The following is an 18,832-nucleotide window of genomic DNA, read 5'->3' on the forward strand; positions in this document are numbered from 1 at the left end:
CACTCCCATCATTGACAGCTTGCAGGTTTGTGCTTGAGTTTCATTTGTAATGTATGTCAAAGTGTGTGTGTGCTTGTACATTTACGAACCACACGGTGAGTGGTGGAGTTTTCTCATGAAGCCGAGGCAGCAGATGTTATTTAGGTTGTTTCTTCAACCATCTCAGGGTTTCTTTTGAAAACAGTCCCATTAACTGAGGATTTCTTTATATAACAACCACTGTTTATTCAGCAGGGCCCTTCTTATTCAAGACAGCTTTAATGAAGGAAGTGGCACTTATTATTATTATAATTATTATAATTTATAAATTTTTCTTAAAAGGCGTATTTGCAGAATTCACGAGATGGACACGACAGTAGAATCAACACATAACTTCAGACTCCATGCTTGGTGTAACTGAACGGGTAAAGGACAAACACACACGCACAATCACGCGGGCGCGCACGCGGTCGCGCGAGCACGGGCGCGCGCCAACATTCAGCAAAACTACGGCGCAGGGAACCCTTATGCAAAATAAGACTGTCCGGTTGGACGGTTTATCTGTCAATCTCATTTTCTCGAAATCCAATTGGTCCTCCTTCCGATATTATCATTCCATCTCCTCTTGCATCGACCACAGACTGGAGGGTTTTCCGCTGTCCTCGTCCGCTAGGCGACATAGATCCCCGCGAATCGGGGCACGGGTCGTTTTATGTCTCGTTTATTGCTGTGACATTTTGGTTATTGAAGATATTCATCGCTTCAGCACAAAGACTGCGGAGCCTACTGTGCTCGCGTCCTTCGTTTCATTTTGGACTGGACACCATTGATATTTCAACGTCCATATCCTCCTGTAGGCTCAGGCTGCGTTGCGGAGTGATACTCGGAGTAAGTCGACAATGTGGAGGCTGCTAAAATGTCTACTTGGAAAATTAAATGGTTAGACTTTCTCTCACGTTAGGCAACGGTGTTAGTAAGAGAGGTATGCTTTGTGTTAGAAGCGCTTTTTTGCTTTCGTGACGAAGACAACGGCGAGGCGGCGGAGGAGCGGTTCCCTTTCTTCCATTTTCATCAAGCCCACAGCCCGGACCACGGGGAAGGATTCTATCCCTAACTTTGTTTTTCTTTCTACTTCAGCCGCCAATTACTCCCCGTTGGATGGTACATAATTCCACCCAGGTAAGTACGCCGACAATACACGCTCCCTGCGAGTATTTGCATATCAAATAGAAGTTGTCTGACGCGTTGGTGGCGGAGTAGCATCAAGTTTTAAGCGCATCGTTCAAGTTGTCTCGAGCCACACTGGGAAAGGGGGCTCGCGGATTTTCGTCTCAGGCACGAGCTCTGCTCAACTGCTGGGTATTACTAGCTTATATGTGATGGAAAATACTTCTTTGTTTACTTCAGCGGGTTATAACGGCACAATAAATGCGCATACTACACGTCTCGTCTTCTTACTGCTTAGTTTTTTTTGTACGTACGACAAGCCGTAGGTTTAATGCCACGAAACGAACACAATCGGATGTTATTTGTCTAATGTTAGCTAAGAACACCATTCCCGGTTATTGCTAACCCTCTGAAAACGTATCAGATTGTCGTTGCTGTAATGCGATTTTATCGTCGGACACTGTTAAATATAAACCACGCAGTAAGAAAAAAGAAACATAATTCTAATTGGAAGTGTTTATTTGTATTTTTTTCCTCTTCCCGGCTACCATTATTACCATCCCGAACGCACCGTCTCCTTCACAACCAGCAGAATTCGAAGCCTCTCTGTCGTTATTTACAAGGCATTAAAAACACAATCGATCATCTCTTCTTAGATATATTTTAAAATTGTCATTCGGCTAATTTGAGTCATTTATAGAAACTTTAATGGTCCGGGTCTTTGTGTCCCGGTCTGCTCCTCGACGAGGTGAAGGCAGGCAACAGGTTTTGGGTGCTTTAAAGCATTCTGAGGGGTTTCACACCAAAGACCCCCCGAAAACATGAGCTTTGCAGCAATATTGGTGTTCTCTTTGGCTGTATCTACGGTTGTAAAACTATTAACGACGCCAAATGGTCCCTCTGAAGTTGGGGGGTGCTCAAGACAAGTTCCATTTGTTAGGAGGGGCCACAACACACATCCCCCATTTTGACCTCAACTCGGTGATACTGCAATAAGTAGATTTGCTGGTGTTATTTTTAGGCTTGTGTGTTGGGGCATTTTCACCAGTTATTCCTGCTGGAATGTCTATTTAATTGATTGAATCATCGAGTTTTATCCATTTTGTGAATTGTAGTTGCGTTTGGCTCTATGAATGTATTGAGGTGGTTCACAATATTTCCAGGACTTATGAACCAAATATTTGGAGCAATAATGCATTTGTATTGAACAATGTGCTTGGTAGCCCACCTAAAGAACCAGTATCCTGTTTGTAGATTTCTGCATGTTATGAATAATTAAAAACTCAGCATGGAGCTCAGGCACGGCCATTATCAGTATCCCCTTAATCCTGATTTTTGCATGCCTGTGCATTAAGCCTATACTGTATCTGTACATCATCACCAGTGACCACATGCCGACCACCGACACTATAACCCGGAATGTGTAACTACACGTTACACAACGCAGACCACAGCAGCTGTGATTGTGGTTCTTTTCCCAATATGTATTCCTTTTCATTTCCTGCTGTGGACCAGCCAGAGAGGTCTGCTAATGTTTAACTTTTCCTCATTTCTTCCTCCCATTGTAGAGATTACCAGCTGGATGCCGATTTTAACAACCCACCGCTCACCAATATCAACCCAGACAAACAAACACATGCACAAGTTTAAATTCCCTCAATTGTGTATGGAATGTGTGCATTTTTAAGTCTGCGCCAAAATTTACATCCATCTTTACTCATAGGCAGTTGCAGACAGGAATGTGACTCAGCTTCACCGTTCCTTTGTTTTATTGTTGGCTCACGCTGTTACGTGTATGGGATGCAGTCATAGGTCGTTAATTTAAAAAAAACAAAAAAACATCTATAGGCAAAAGTAGTTGGTTGTTCTAAAACTGTATAACCGTTTATAACATTGCCTGCTTTGCCGACATTAGCTTAGTAGCTCAGATATCCTAGCCTAACTAGATTTAGAGTTTACACTTTAATCTTTAAATATTTTAAAATGTAATCTATATTACACATGTCAAATCTGAGGTTACAGCGTTCTTAAAACACTCCAAATATTTCCCTAACGTAACTCTCAAGGGTAGACTGTGTTCAGGCTTTTGTCAGCTACACATTCCATTCATAAATAGTGATGGCTTCTCTTACAGATCGTTAGCTTGATTGTAAGTTTTATTTCAGAGGTCACGGAGCTTGAATCAGCCAGGAAATAAGCGTTTGTGTCATTTCTTTTTAAAAAATGAGTCAGCAGCAATTATTTTCAGTCATCTGCATTAGCTGCCGTTATGTTTTATTGTTGGCGCTGATCGTCATCGACACTGCTGTTTCAACAAATGACGTTTAGTACCTTTTACCCTCCCACCCATTATGTATCAGTTGATTAATTTTACTATTGTATTCATCTGTTTGTAGTTGCTGACTGAGACTGAAAGGGCCGTGTAAACAGCAGCAGAGGATGGCTGCAGTGGAAACAGACAAGGAGCTCAACGATTTGCTGGATTTCACTGCGGTAAGATCCCTTATGAGAGCGATAGAATATATTGTAATTTAATGTCATACTCCTAAAAGGATGAGACGTGTTTCTGTTTTGGATGTGCTGAGGGAGATGATTACAGGCCCTGCTCTTTATACTGTAAATGATCAGAGACTCTAATTGATGACCTGTTTTCATTTAAACACAGTTTTATTTAAATGCTTTATTGAAAACACAAGATTGTACGGCAGCACTTAAGAAAAGTGAAGTTGCCTGATTAAAAAAATGTCTATATTATGCGGTGAACCTTTTATGTCGCAGGACTGTATGTTAAGCCCGTCACACAGCTGGAAGATGTGCTGTATTTTGCTGTTGCAAGCTATAGAATAAATTACATTTTCTCACTAATTTAACATAAAAACTGTTTTTCCCCCCGCTGATTTTTAGATGTTTGAGCTTCCAGTTTCAAATGGCAAGAACCGACCAACAACACTTGCCAGTCAGTTTGGAGGTTCAGGTAAATGTTTTTTTTATTTTATTTTATTTCACTTTTCTTTATAATAAACCAAAAGTCAGTATAATCACACATATCCCTTAATGTGTGGTGTTATGACACTTAAACTACCTGATAGTCTTTTGGATGATGTAGGCAAGGAAATTGTCACAACTGTCATAAGATTGAAGACAGTTTTGGCCTGTATTTCAGAAAGAAAGTTAAAAATAAGCAGTCTGTCCTCTGTGTTTTCTCTGCTACATTAGTCCAGTAATGTCGAGGCTTGGTGAAAGACACAGAGGGGGTCAGGGGGTAACTGGGTGTGGTATAGGGCTCTGTTTCTTCCAGTCCCTTGGGAGGGGCATAAATATTCTGTTGTCAGGGCGAGGTGTGTTTCTAGAAAAGATGAATGTTGATTTTGGTCAATTCAGTAGTTTCCCATGATATTGTGCTTTTCACCTTGAATTTATGACGACTCAAACTCTATCACCAAGAGTAGATCTTAATGTCTGCTAAATGACTAATACAAAATGATTAAAAGAAGTGCGGCCATTGAAATTTTAGATATAGACTCATATCTGCTCTGTAGCAACATGTTTAAGGCAATAGGGGAAGTACCGAGCATGTGATTGGATGGCAGATAGCTTGTATAATAGCAAATTTCCTTGGATGTGATTATGAGTTATTACACTGTGCAAATAGGAAAAACTACAGCTTCATGTTATATCCATGCTATTCATTTCCTCCCACTCATGATTACATATATACCCACTGTAGCATTACACCGTGTGTCTTTCCAGGCCCTTTCACTACTCGGCTCAATTCATAATAAGTGTACTTTCATTTTTTGGTCTTGTGAAACTGAGAATCCTAAATATATTTTTCAGGTTTAGTATGAGCTGAAATGCAGAAGGGAAGAAGTTTCAAATTTGCATGAAGTGTTCCATTTTCACACAGATGTGCCAAATTGAAAAAACCAAAAAACAACTCAGCTACATTGGCTTTACAAAGAAATTTCCACATTATAAATGAATGTTATTTCACTGTCTCCACGTGAAGTCAAAAGAGAGTCTTTGTTATGGTTTTAAGTGCACTTTTGTGCAAAAAAGTCGTCTGTGACTCACGGGTTGAAACGCCCGAGCCTGCATTGTTGTACAGTGTTTGCTGTTTTATTAACAGCGAACAGCCTGTTGGGATTTGACCTGACTTCATCCTTTGTGTCTGTGTGACTCACTTTGCCAAGGAAGGAAGAAGGTCTGTAGACAAAAAAAAGGCCCACTCAGAAAGACCCGAGGCTGCGTGCTGTAAAAACCGAGACATATCTACAAGTCCAGTCAATGGATCTGCAAGAACACCGTATGAGTCAGGCTGGAAGTCTGTTCCCAGAATCTTTGCCTGTGTAATTATAGACCAGCCTCGGTTAAAGGGGGTGTTGCATGCTGGGAGGAGATGTGAACTGGTGTCTACCAGTTTCTGATGGGACTCACATTGATGTTTCCTTTCCCGGTTGTGAAGGTGTTTGAGAGCTGTGCACTACCAGTGCTTTGTTGGGGTGGAAAATAAACAAATGGATTCTATCGTCGCATCTCTTTTATCTGTGTTTCTGCCGGCGTCTCGTGTGTAGATCACAGTTGTCACAGCCCTCAGTGCAGCGGAACCATCATTCTGTTCTTCTGCTGATTCTGACATGATTCTAGTCTGCCTCTGTCCCCTCCCCCTCCCCGCTCGGCTTTTTAATTAGACAACAAAACAAAAATATGAATATTCATAGACCGGGTTCATTAATATGCACAATTATGCAAATTAGCACACAATTAAGCTTCAGCTTTCCCCAAGAGATGTTGTGTTGCAGTTCCAGAGAAGAATGAGGGAAGGGGGACAGTGAAAATTTCTGCTTCGCCAACCTTTAAAACCGCCCGCATTCGAACATGCTGCGGTGTCAGAGCTGTAGTGGTCTGGCCTTGGGTAACATGTGTCAGCCGTGTCAGATAGAGATCTCTCATTGGCAGCTAGGTGATTGTATGAGCCAAATCTTACAGCCTGAATAGTAAATGACTGTTGCCATGGAAAATGTAAGGGAGTCAGGGAGTGAAAATTGTTGACGATGATACTGGGAGTGTTAATTATTCAAACTACCTACAGCTCATATTCATTCTATAAGACAGCATCGCCACTCTGCTGTCTGAGCTGTAGACTGAGCTTGTGTGGACATTAAAGCGGGGCTCTTTAATTATATAATGTTCGTTTTTGCAGCGTTGTGGAAGAATGTGTTTTTCTGATGAGAATGAAGGAAAACGCAGTTCTTTGTCTTGCAGGTATAGATGAGAGGAGCGGCTCCAATCCCTGGGGGCAAGGCCAGCCCAACAGTCAATCGTTTAACCAGGGAAGGGTAAGATCTATCCTCATCTATTGTAACAGTTCATCTAACTCTGTAGGTACAATCGCGTCAGTCGTGGCTTTCACAGTTCCGTGCGTTTTATAGACATTTACGCAGGATTACAACCTTCAGATTCTGCAGGTTTGTCATTTTTATTGAGTTAATGTAAAATGCAAATGAAGAACACGCGGTCAGTTTAAATTCACAGTGTTGGCAGTCTGCGTTGCTGCACACGCTCAGTAAATTGTGAGAATGGCTAGACCAGCGTTTCCATATACATCGGCACATTTTCATCACTCAGGTTGCAAATTAATCAAGGTAATGGATGTATAGTTGCACCATAGTAAACCTGGAATTACCGGAGTCTCCGATATTTTTTTCATCCTAAAACTGGGGATCATTAGGCCTCCTAGGCTTGGTATTAGTGTGTCATGGGAAGCCAAGTTGGATAAACTTTATTGATTGATTCACATCAGCACACAAGGGCTTCTTCCATAATTGATTTGATGTTTGGTGGGGGTGCTAATAGTGGGATTTATTTATTTTTTGATTCACTTATTTCCCTGCTGGCTGTCCCTCAGGGTTATGGAGAGGAAGGCCTTTACACTGAGCAGGAGGGCATTTCCTCTGCCCCCATGTTTGGACCAGGGATTGTTGGTAAGTGTCATTTAACTGATCTTCTAATAAAAGTTGGCAGAACAGACAGATTTATTATATGAATTTATTTGTATGAACGACAAAAATTATTGGATGGAACAGTCTCGGTAGAAACTCGTCTACCTCTGTTAGCCAAATTATATTATTGCTTAGGTAGCAGCAAGTAATCCGGGAGGCTGTGGAGGAGGGGTTTGTTTGTGTGTTGCAGTTAGTCTGTTCAGGTTGGGAGGGGGTTGGGGATGTAAAGGGCACTCATGCACAAACAGGGCTCTCCCCTGGGACGGGGCTAGCCTATAGCCCATTTCTGTTTAACTGTCATTGGAGGGGACATGCTTGGTACAATTGCCCTTCAACATTTATAATGGGCCGATTTGTTGTTGTTTTTGCTGTCCACCGCCATAAATATCTCACAAGATCACATAGTAGCTGCACACATGGCAGATGGATGCCACAGAAATGGAGGATGGGCAGACTGTTGGTGAATATTAACATTAATGCCTAATTTTCACAATCAAGACCTATTTGGCTTCTTTCCCTTTCAGGAAAGGTTGACCGAGGGCACTATTCCTCCTTTACTTCTCAGGTAAGTCTTTTCGAAAACACAATATTGAGAAATTCTGAACACCCCTTGTATTTGTAATTTTCCCACCTCATACGTCTTTTCTTTGACATCCTTTGACAGGGCTTTTTGCCCAGTGAAATACCCATGCCTAGTCCCAACACCATCTCTCCATCTGGCCTAAAGTCCAACTCCCAGTTTTATCCTTATGAGGGAAGCAATCCTCGCAGGAGGCCCCCACAGGACCTCATTGGTAAGACTGTAAAGGACCATTTCTAGCATAGTGTTGACATAGTCAGTCCTCACAGGTTGCATACAAATCTATTTATAAGCGATATAACTCAGTATATCATTATTTCTGCTGCCGGGTGTGCACACAGGAATTCCTATTTGGCTTACATAATGGAAATGGAATAGCTGCGAGTTCTCAGTCAAGAGTCTCTGAATAACATAAATAACTATGATACTTTTTGATGTGACATTATTGAGTGGTCACAAGACTGGGCATCAGTCCCATCAGTCTTGGTTGCACTCTGCCATAAGTCAGATCTTTTTTTTGTTGTTTTGCATAGTTACATGATGTCATTGTGTCTTCTTTCTCTCAGAATCACAGCCAAAAAAGATCCGGAAGGTTCCCCCTGGCTTGCCCTCTTCGGTGAGTGTTGGCATCCAGAAATATCGCTGCCCTGAAGTGTATCTCAACACATAAATCAGCCCACGGAGGCCGATTCCATTTTGCTTTTTAAGCCTTTCCCTGCCCACAAAGCAGAAGAAGAACTGCTTTACGGGACATCCAACCAGTCCAGCTGCGTATCTTCACCACTGATTTAAAAAAACAAAAAAAATGAAAGGAAGAGAAACAAACCGCTCATTCAGCCAGTCACTCATTTGCAGCATGTATTTATAGCATGTTGTGTTTGTAGGCCCTTTACTTTATGGCCACATTTCTTCCTGCCTGCCAAATCCTCTCAGGGAATTCATCCCAAAGTTTGAGGGTTCTTATTGTGCCTCATTTCTTTCTCTCCCACATTTGCTCTCTGGACACCCTATTTCCGCCTCTTCTGTTCCCCTCCTCAACCACACATCCACCCCATGCCCGCCTTCCCCCCTCCTCCCGCCCCCGTCCTCCCTCCCCCATCCCTCTATCCCAGCTGCCAGTGGAGTTGGCCACCCTCCAGGATTTGGCAGATGGTTCAGTAATTAGTAGTGCATCTCTCCCTTCCCTCTTTTCCTCTCCCTTCTTTTTCTCTCTTTTTTTTCTCCGCTTAATCAAATTACAGAAGAAAACTTCAGTTCATTTGGTTTTGAGTTTTGCAGATACATTGAATTGCTCAGTCTGTAAGAGAAATGATCTTAAATGAACATGATATGATGGCTCTCGGCTTGTTTTGTTTTTTTAATGGCCATCAAATAAAAGTGCACATCCCACTATGGGGCCACATCTTGCTGTGGTAAATAATAAAAAATTACGCACATAGGAACTATTTTCAGTGCATTTCTGTTAACAATTTCTAAATGTCTTTCTGAGGTAATAGCTAAAACCCCAATAAAATCACTGAATGTTCTCAAACTGCATATTACGCAGCACTCTAGTCTGCCGGAATGTTGCACCTTTGAGTTCATCAGTGAGGCTGGGGCTTGAAATTAAATTCCTGCTAAACAATAAACATATATTTATGTACTGCAGTATGTTTATAAACACAGAGTTAATCTAATTTTACCTGTTTTTTTCTGTAGGTGTATGCACCAGTCTCAGGAGAGGATTTTAACAGGGACAGTGTCGGCTACCCAGCCCCAAAGACAGGAAATGTGTACCCACCACCTTTCTACATGCAAGGTCAGTGAGTCACAACAAGGTTTGCAATTGAAAGACTTATCTGACCATGGCACTCTTAGAGATCCTGAAGCATTATCTCATTGGCATTATGGCTATTAAGCTATTTGGGTCACCAAACTATCTTTCTGGATAGACGTGCCGGTGGCGCCTGGATGCAGGGAATTACAGCTGAATGAAGTCATCACAGTAATGTGACATGGCTCATATGTGGCCTTTATTGACTTCACATTATCTCTTCATCTCACACACACATACACACAAACAGAAGGCCTCCACCCACCCTCCCATCCATGGGGCACTGCTAGGTCGATGGTCCAGCAGGGTTATTCTGCAATGGTGGGAAACTCCCCCCATTTGAGTCAGCATGGTCCCTTCACTGCCCTCAATCCACAAGACAGACTGGTGAGCTATGCCTTCACACTTTGGATGTATATTTAGACCTAAGGATAGCTTAAGGGCTTTTTTTATAATGTTATTTATCAGTCATGAATGAATAATTGTTTTTCCTTTGCTTTAAGAAACCACAGCCGCTGCCTCTTTCCCCTCAAAACTACCCCTTGCAGGGCAGTGAAGTGAACGGAGCTCACCCTGCTGGCCTCCACTCTGGCTCCAACAGTTTTGGAGTCCCCAGCCACACACCCCCTGTCTCTGGCACAGACACCATTATGGGTACATTTTTTAATTGTGCCATGTTTTCTTTGTGCTTTTGTGCAGTACATGTAGATGTATAAATAAAATGTTGGTTTTTTTAATTTCCAAAAGCTAATCGTGGAAGTTCAGGAGATGAGATTGGAAAGGCCCTTGCATCTGTAAGTAACAATTGAATATAAGACTGTAAATACCACACAGGCTCCTTATGAGATTGTCTTGCACCCTGAAAATATGAATAAATTCTAAACACAAACATTTTTGGACAGATATATCCCTCAGACCCAAATGGTAACACCTTCCCTCCATCTCCTGCTACACCTGCTGACTCCCCACAGGCTGTTTCAGGTAGGATCTTTAACTTTTAATTTTCCATAAGACATCCTGTTTGGTGATCAAAACTGAAAAGACCGATTCTCTACGTTGGTGTAGCTCCATCTGTTGGGGGAAAATGAAAGTAAAGCATTGTTGCTCCCTTTATTTATATTTCATGTGATTTTAATTTTCCTTTCAAGGATAAATTGAGTTGTCACTAGCATTGACTGTATACTGATGTTTAATATGATTATTATTATACAATTCTGAATAAGTAATAAAGCACAGATGTGGGGCTTAATGGTCTTTTATACAGGCTTGGCTAGCCTTAGTTCAGCTGTGGTTGCAGACTTTCTCAGAATCCATAAACTTGTATTTGAAAAGGCCCCTTTTCCACATAATCTATAGATGTTGTATTTCGTTATTATGATTTTGTCAGACCATTATAATAATTTCCTGGAAATATGATATTGTAATGATACCAAAATGCCACTGCTGGCATTGAAAAACACATAGCATAGCATCTCTCTGGAACATTGTCACTGGTGCCAGAGTTGATACAAATTCGAGAGAGGAAGGGAAAATGCAGTATGCAAAAGAGAGGTGTACTCACTTCCCCCATTTTTCTGTTCACACAATTACGTAGAACTCAGGAAATACTGCCGGTAGTTTATGCAAAGGGAGGAATGAGCACACAGTTTCACGTCATTTTAATACTAGTACTGAGACAGTATGAGATGTCAAGCATATTCCAACTCAATCCATCATGGCTTCCTGTTAAGGTTGAAGGTCAGCTTAAAATGAAATGTAACATAACTCTAACTGGGCCCTTTTCTTGGTGTTAACATGTCTGTAGCACCTACTGAGAGTATTCTCAGTTCTTACCCTTTGATCTTTTTTAGGCTCTGCCTCCCAGTGGACTCGGTCCTCTGGCCAGACCACACCTTCCCCCAACTTTGAGAGTGGAATCCAGTCCATGGTGAGTCAGCTCATCTAATTTATGTCTTGCCTGAATGCAATGAAGGAGATGATTGCCAACAGTCTTTCAGATGCTGCTCCTCTCGAAATTATTACATATTCTCTATTTTCTGCAGGCTAGTAAACTGGAGGATCACCTGGACGAAGCCATCAATGTTCTTCAGCGACATGCCAGCGGACAAGGAGGATCAAGTCTGGCTGAAATGCACAGTCTGCTGTCATCTAGCATGGGTTTACATCCAGGCTTTAACAGCGCTGCCCCTGGACTGGCCAGTCGCCTTCTAGGACTGGTAAAACATATCAACACACAGATTAAATTTTAAACAAGAATTTAATGTAACTAGTTTGTGTTTGGTGTATTAATCATTTACAGCTGCAAAAGCCAAACCATAATTAACTAATAAAGTAATTCTTTGATATCTATTGTTCTACAGATAACCAATCACCCTGAAGACTCTGGTCTGCCCTCTGGTGGAGGACTCATGCACGGTCATCATGGCCCAGCATCTGTCCAGTCAGGCTCACAACCTTCTGGTGAGCCTCAATGTTGCTTTACACTCATGTCAATAAGTGAGGTTATATTTCTACATCTACATTCAATTAATAGTTTTGCCGTTATGCTCCCGAACTCTCTGTGCAGGTCTGTCTGGAAGCATAAACCGCTCAGGTGGTGACGTCAAACGAGAGGACAAGGAGGACGATGAGAACCGTTCTGTCGCTGATAAGTCAGAGGACGAGACAAGAGACGTGAACAGCCATCTTAGAACAAGGTGTCTAAAACATTTGTGTTGTACTGTGGCAATTGTGCTTTTGTTTCATTTTAGAGACACATATTAGTGTTCACGTTAACGTTATGATTAAACTAAATACAGGAAGTGAGAATATGGTGCCAGTCAGCCCTGCAGCCTCCTACACCAGCCGTGGGTTACAATAAACTTTCTGTTTAGAACTTCATTTATGGAATTTCTTTGACATTCTTCTAACTAAGCTCCATAAAAGTTACTCAGTCTATTACTTTTTTTACTGAAAGCCTTTTCTATTAAAAAAAGGTTGAAATTGTTTTATGTTCAATTAACATAATCTGCTGCTCAGAAGAAAGCGGAATGTTTAGTTTTAACTTTAACATCCTCTCATAATTTGGTACAAATTTTTCAATGCCTGTCTTACTCTTTGGTAATTTCACATCACCTTTGCCAAGTAATTTTCAATGAACTGTACCCATGTCTGCTTCCCTCCTCATCTACCATTGGCTCATAACTAGTCTCCAAGGTGATGATGATGATGATGAAGATCTGCCAGTGGAGGTTAAGGCTGAGCGGGAGAAAGAGCGGAGGTTGGCAAACAACACCCGCGAGCGGCTTCGCGTTCGGGACATCAATGAGGCTTTTAAGGAGCTGGGCCGCATGTGTCAGCTCCATCTGAGCGCTGAGAAACCACAGACCAAATTGGGCGTACTGCAACAGGCCGTTAACGTTATACTCAACCTGGAGCAGCAAGTTCGAGGTCAGTGGGTGTCCAGAGAGGAAGAAGGAAGAGGAGGAGCTTCTTTATAAGCCGCAACTCCCACACAGCTTCATTTCTTGGCTTCTTGACATGTCTTGCTAACAGTTCAGCACCAATTTGGATTAACTTACATATATCATCACTCTCTACACAATCATTAATAAGTGAATAATTTTTTTGAAAAGTGGGTACAAAGAAGAGGGAAATGAAGCTGTGTACCTTTTCATGTGCTCCCTCTGCTGTTCACCTTGTGTTTTTCTTCTAACAACACATACACACATGTCCCATGCAGTATGTGTTGTACAGTCGACTTTTCTCTGCCTCTCTCTGACTGGATGAACAGCCTATCTCTCTCATGGCTTATGCTGACATGTATTTGTTTTCTTTTATTTTAATGGTTCATTTTTAATACAACAGCTTCCATGTTTCTTTCTGCCTTCAGCGTCAGCAGAACTGTTTGCTGTTATTAACCCGTTACTGCCGCGTGTCTGTGCTGTCTGTCTTAGCCTGTAAACATTAACCTTTTAACGTTGCCAGCCTGTTTCCATGCAGTCACCTGTCTGTCCACCGCACCGCCCTATCATTTTCTTTTCAGATGACAACAGAGACCGCTTCTTCCTCACGTTGAGACAAATACATCTCCTGCAGATGTATTTAACAACACCCCCTCAGTCCTTTTTTTCCCCACTTTGGCTGTGTCTGTGTTGGCAGAGGGGGTCGCTTCCTCTTTCTCCCTTCTCATTACTTCTGTCTTTCTGCTGGACAGTGGTCATATCCTCTACAACTTCCATTCCTGGACCTCAGTGACTTCCTAGAGGATCAATGGTTTTGTTGTAGGAGCAGCAGGTTGAAGGATATATCTATTTATTTATGATTCTTCATGATTCCGCCCGCTCTCTCTCCTGCACATGGACCACTCCACTGGAATCTTCAGCACTTTCCCTGGATTGAGCACTTGTACTTGACAGTATACGTTAAGGAATAAATACAGAATATCATTAAGGGCACTGACGAGTAACACTCGTAAACACCAAATTTTAAACTAGTCCAGCTTCAGCTTCAGACAAAAGAACACCCCCATGCAAGGGTTGCGTTCTGGGTTTATTAACCAACCCCTCCTGCCGACCTCTCCTCCTGGCTGCAGCATCATCCAGGTGACCGACGAGAACCTCACGGCCGAGGAGAAGGAGCAGAGGGAGCGTGAGCGGCGGCTAGCTAACAACGCTAGGGAGAGGATTCGCGTGCGCGACATCAACGAAGCTTTCAGAGAACTGGGCAGGATGTGTCAGGTCCACCTGCAGAGCGACAAGGCTCAGACCAAGCTTGTCATCCTGCAGCAGGCTGTCCAGGTCATACTGGGCCTGGAGAAGCAGGTGCGAGGTAGGTCAGAAAGGTCTGATCCCCACGGACAACCAGATGTGTCCCACTGCGTCACCCCCAGTGTGGCTTTTCTTTCTTTATGCCTGTAAATCTCAGGAAAATGAAGAAATGAGATGAAAGGGAGAGCATCTGAGGAAGTGAACCCCCACTCTACTGCCACATTTGTTCAATTCTCATCCAACTTTTCATTCCTGTCTTCCTTTCTTCCTTCACCCTGTCGACCACTGATCGTTTCTACGTTGCACTAATCTCACGTCTTTCTGCAGCTCTTAATTAATAATAACTGTGTTTGTTTGTCAAAGAGCGTAACCTGAATCCAAAGGCCGCCTGCCTCAAGAGACGAGAGGAGGAAAAAGTTTCAGGGCTGGACCCCCAGATGCATCTGGGAGGGGGTCATCATGGTCTGGGAGGAGAAGGACATATGTGATGCTCAGGTCTGCCTGCTGCTTAACAAAGTCTTTAGCTCGTTTAGTGTAGAGACTGATGATTTTCTTTTCTCTTGTCTTGCAGCTCCTGTTGATTGTACAGCCCCCTGAACACGTGGCCTTATTCTCTCATTGTCATGCATCTCAGTGTGTGTTCGTGAACACACACCTACCCAAACACACAAACACACTATCACTGACGAGGCTGCAGGCCACATTCCTCCTGATGCACACAAGAGTGACAAGCACAGAGATGAACCATTTATTAATTTGACATGACTTTGAACTGAGAACGCCAGTCAGTGAGAATCTGACACAAGGTCATTCGTCTGATCGTGTTTTTGTAAGACATTTGGAAAAAAAAAAAAAATTGCTTTAAATGTTGGGAGCAAAACTTGTTTGGATCAAATGAAACTTATGGATCAATTGCTCGTGCGAGCAGGGTTAGGATTTGTATTGTTGGATCGTTAACTGGCATTCCCATCAGAAAAGCAAGTCTTATATTCTTTAAAAGTAAAGAGGTTTTATTCTTGTGATTGAACAAAACTGCCTAAAAGAGGCTTTGTTTTCAGTGTTTGATTAGGATATAACAAAGTGTCCACGTCCTCTGGCCTGACGCTGAGGACACACAGGTTCTGGCACATTCAGCCGCTGACTGCTCTGCTTGGTTTGATAGGCCGGGGCCGTCCGGCTGTCCGCTTTTCTTTGACTTTCTTGTTGGACTGCAAAGTGCCACTGTGTGTCTCCCAACTGGTGGGACGATTTTGTTTTTATCGGTGCATCCCCGTGTTTTACGTCTTTACATGCTGTACAAATTCAAGACGAACCCCAGGATCAACGCTTGGATAAACCTGGGTGCTGTCGGACTCCGGGACAGAGGCTTCACCTGCACCGGTGCCCCCTCCTGTCATCACTCAGCCATTTTTCCTGTCAAATCAGGCATAAAAATGCTGTTCCAGCACATTAAACTCACTTAATACAAAGTATCTGGTAACTGAAATGAATTTACAGTTAGAAAGGGATCATGAGTGTTACTGTTATCTTATTGAGGATTTACTTAATTGCCATTGTTGGACATCTGTCTTTGCTCTTTATCGAGCATTTAGGTGTTTTTTGTTTGTTGTTTTCTTCTTTTGAACAATTTGCAAGGCTTGTTCTGAAGATCTTCCTTTTGTAGAATGGATTTCTCCTTTTTTACGATGTAAGATAGTTTTTGAGTTTTTATCGTCTGGAATGCTCTTTTGTTTTGTTTTTTCTTGTTTAAATTGTTTCAATGTAAGATGGCTCGATTTAGATTTCAGGAACAAAGTGAGATGTTGTTTTTTTGTGCCAGGAGCTTAGAAACGTTAGAAATGACAACCTGATCGGACTCTAACTTCAGGGTTTGGGTTTTTTTTTGCTCTCTGTCAAACCAGTTGTGATTGGAAGGTTCTTGTATTTGCTGCATCCGCTCTCTCCATCATCTGCAACAGAATCAGCTGTTTCATGGCGACATGAAACACCATTAGAGTTCATCAAGGGTGGCCTCGGTCAGGTTCCCAGTTATAGGGGCTTTGATAATGGTTACTCACCAGTGCCTGAATAATTTGTCAGTGGAGTTCAGGAGTTTTAGGTTGTACTTCTTTCTTTACCGTACAGGTGTACAGAAACATGCTACAGTAAAATCTGACAGCATTTAGATGAAAAGCTAGACCCATCAACACTGGCCACCACCGTGGTGTCTGTATTATTTCTTGTAACCACCTGATGTACAACTTAGATGTTAAACGTACTTACTCCTCCATCGCAGGCTGATTTTGCTAAATATTTGTCTTTTACAGGCATGTGCATCGATATTTACGTACATGTGATGGTCACAGTCAGCTTTATCGTTGTGAGCTGATGGTGAAATTATAAGACAGTATTTCCTTCATTTTGTCACAGATGTTTCTCAGTGGACAAACCCAAGACTGCTTATTTCACATATCAGACTGCGGAAAGTTTCTATGAAAGACTTTTATTTCTAGATATATTTGTAATAGCCAAGTATCAACACATGCATCTGATATTTGTAGTCAGCAGAACCATCCTGTGCTCTGCAACAGGTAACCTGATGGAATTCTTTCAGTCTTCAGTCGTGTTTGAGGACATCATCTATGTTGGCTATGTCCTCAAAGTGCCTCCTGTTTCCTATTTTTATATATAAAGTAGATAATGAGAACTGTTGTGTATATAACAGTAATGTAGCAATAAATGTGACAATTTTAATAACAAGCTCGCCTTTGTCAGTGTTTTCTATTCAATTTTCTCATTTAGAGATTTTGAGACCCCTGGGGGGAAAAAAACAGTCATCGTCCACCAGGGGGCAGTATCCGCCCATCCATTATCTACCCCTGTAGCCGACGGCGGGGTCTCCAGGAAGCGTCTACCTACCCCGAATTGCATAGGAGCAGGAGTCTGCTCCGACCGACGGCCTGGACAAGTCGTCAGCTCATGGCAGGGCCATCACCAACAACCATTCTGATCAATGTCAATTTAAAACAATACATCAATAAAAGCAATACATATCCCACCCCCCTAAATCACGTCTCGAGCCCGAGTGGGAGCCGGGGAAAGAAACAAACTCCACACAGAAAAAGTCTGGGGGTGTTCTTGGGGGGAAACTCTCAGGATTTCGAACTACCTGGAGGAGTTCGAACTCCCTGAGGTTGTGCCTTAAGAACCTTCCTAGCACTGTGCAGCGGCGGTGCTACCCCTGCACCATCGTGCCGCCTGAACTGCTAGACTGTCTGTTGTAATATGAATCTTTGAAATGAATTGTGACCCTATGGTCAAGTCATCTTATTACCAACTTCATCTATAATCTTTAACAACAAAATAGCTTTCTTCGCGTCCTCGTGTCGTTACAATTAGTATTATTAAGTATGCTATAAGAGCGCGTCAGACCAACCGGAAGTACTACAAACACTAAACCGGAAGTTCTTCGTCGTTAACACACGCACGTCCGGGTGGGGAAGATTTATTCTATCAAAAATGATTACAAAGTTAGTCGGTCAGAAGTATACGGCCATTGCCAAATCATGGTAAGTTTATTTTGATATCACATCCCTGTAAAGCAGAATTTAAAAAAAATAAAAACAAGAATTTTTATCTTGAGTTTTGTGTCCTTTGCTAGAAATAGCTATTAGCCTAGCCGAGGTCATAGCTATATCATTGAAAACCAAAAGAGAGCCTTATTCTTTTAAAATTCTGTCATTCAAGTTAATTAAAGTTGTATGTTATTAAATGCGGGCTGAATGGTATTGAATATGATTCCAAGCAATAAAAAGCGGCTCATGAAATATGCGATTTTCTCCCTATTACACGGGGACGAAAAAACGATTTATGTGTCTGGCTGTAAATACAGCAAATTAATATTCTATTAATTAGACAACATATGTGCTTTTAACCAGTGTTCCTGTCGGTGCTCGGAACAATTGTATTCATTAAGTCTTGTTCAGTTTAGTGTCATTTTCCAGCTACTAACACATTAGAAAAATCACACATTCCCTGAGGTCTCTAATAAATGATTCACATTACATTGAAGAACAATAAAGGTGTCTAATGATAATTATTTCTTTTCTGCTGTACAGGATCCCCACTCTGGCCGTATGGGGGACTGTTGGAGGGGTCGCTCTGGTCCACTTCACAGACTGGCAGTTGTTTCTAGATTATGTCCCCTACATAAATAAAAAATTCAAGAAGGATGAGTAGTGGCACCCAGGTTAGTCTGAAGGGTCACCAAGAGGGGCAGCAGCACTAAATGTCCCGATTCTGCTGTCTATTCTGCCAAAAAAGTATCTTGTATGTGTTGATGGTGTCCTCGTGCTTGTCATTTATTTGACTCTAGCAAAGAAATGACTATAAAAGCAGAACTTTGTTCAGTCTGTTTAGGTATATTTAATGATTTCATAATGTTCTTGGTATTTGACTGTTCCAGCAGCAATTCCATAATGTGTTTTTGCTTTTGCAACAAATGTTTCAGTGTATCATGCATGTAAGATTTAATTTTTTAGTTTAGTCTTAAAATAACATTAAG

The 18,832-nt window shown here is 42.0% G+C and overlaps 1 protein-coding gene across 3 annotated transcripts; it reads left to right on the forward strand.

The window, feature by feature from the left end:
- The first annotated feature begins 611 nt into the window (after positions 1-611).
- tcf3a (transcription factor 3a) lies at positions 612-17,028 on the forward strand. Of its 3 annotated transcripts, none has more exons than XM_057057107.1 (21): positions 612-867; positions 1,117-1,158; positions 3,543-3,639; positions 4,051-4,120; positions 6,412-6,485; positions 7,055-7,130; positions 7,673-7,713; positions 7,813-7,942; positions 8,295-8,344; positions 9,427-9,526; positions 9,792-9,928; positions 10,045-10,195; positions 10,289-10,335; positions 10,444-10,522; positions 11,392-11,468; positions 11,584-11,757; positions 11,902-12,001; positions 12,108-12,237; positions 12,729-12,970; positions 14,653-14,784; positions 14,861-17,028. In XM_057057107.1, exons 3-20 carry the CDS (start codon positions 3,586-3,588, stop codon positions 14,775-14,777), a joined length of 1,857 nt encoding a protein of 618 aa, XP_056913087.1. In that variant the 5' UTR covers positions 612-867; positions 1,117-1,158; positions 3,543-3,585; the 3' UTR covers positions 14,778-14,784; positions 14,861-17,028. The 3 variants fall into 3 exon arrangements, with proteins under 3 accessions (XP_056913087.1, XP_056913088.1, XP_056913086.1); XM_057057106.1 differs by having other exon boundaries at positions 616-867; positions 978-1,158; XM_057057108.1 differs by lacking the exon at positions 12,729-12,970 and adding an exon at positions 14,115-14,350 and having other exon boundaries at positions 613-1,158.
- Positions 17,029-18,832: the final 1,804 nt, after the last annotated feature.

This window comes from Takifugu flavidus, chromosome 15, assembly GCF_003711565.1.
Source record: "Takifugu flavidus isolate HTHZ2018 chromosome 15, ASM371156v2, whole genome shotgun sequence".
Lineage (NCBI taxonomy): Eukaryota > Metazoa > Chordata > Actinopteri > Tetraodontiformes > Tetraodontidae > Takifugu > Takifugu flavidus.

Excerpts from the sequence above, each read along its gene's own strand:
- tcf3a (XM_057057107.1), top strand. The coding sequence starts at position 3,586 with ATGGCTGCAGTGGAAACAGACAAGGAGCTCAACGATTTGCTGGATTTC. Across the intron at positions 10,196-10,288 it reads TGGCACAGACACCATTATGG|CTAATCGTGGAAGTTCAGGA; the intron begins GTACATTTTTTA and ends AATTTCCAAAAG. Across the intron at positions 10,523-11,391 it reads CTCCCCACAGGCTGTTTCAG|GCTCTGCCTCCCAGTGGACT; the intron begins GTAGGATCTTTA and ends GATCTTTTTTAG.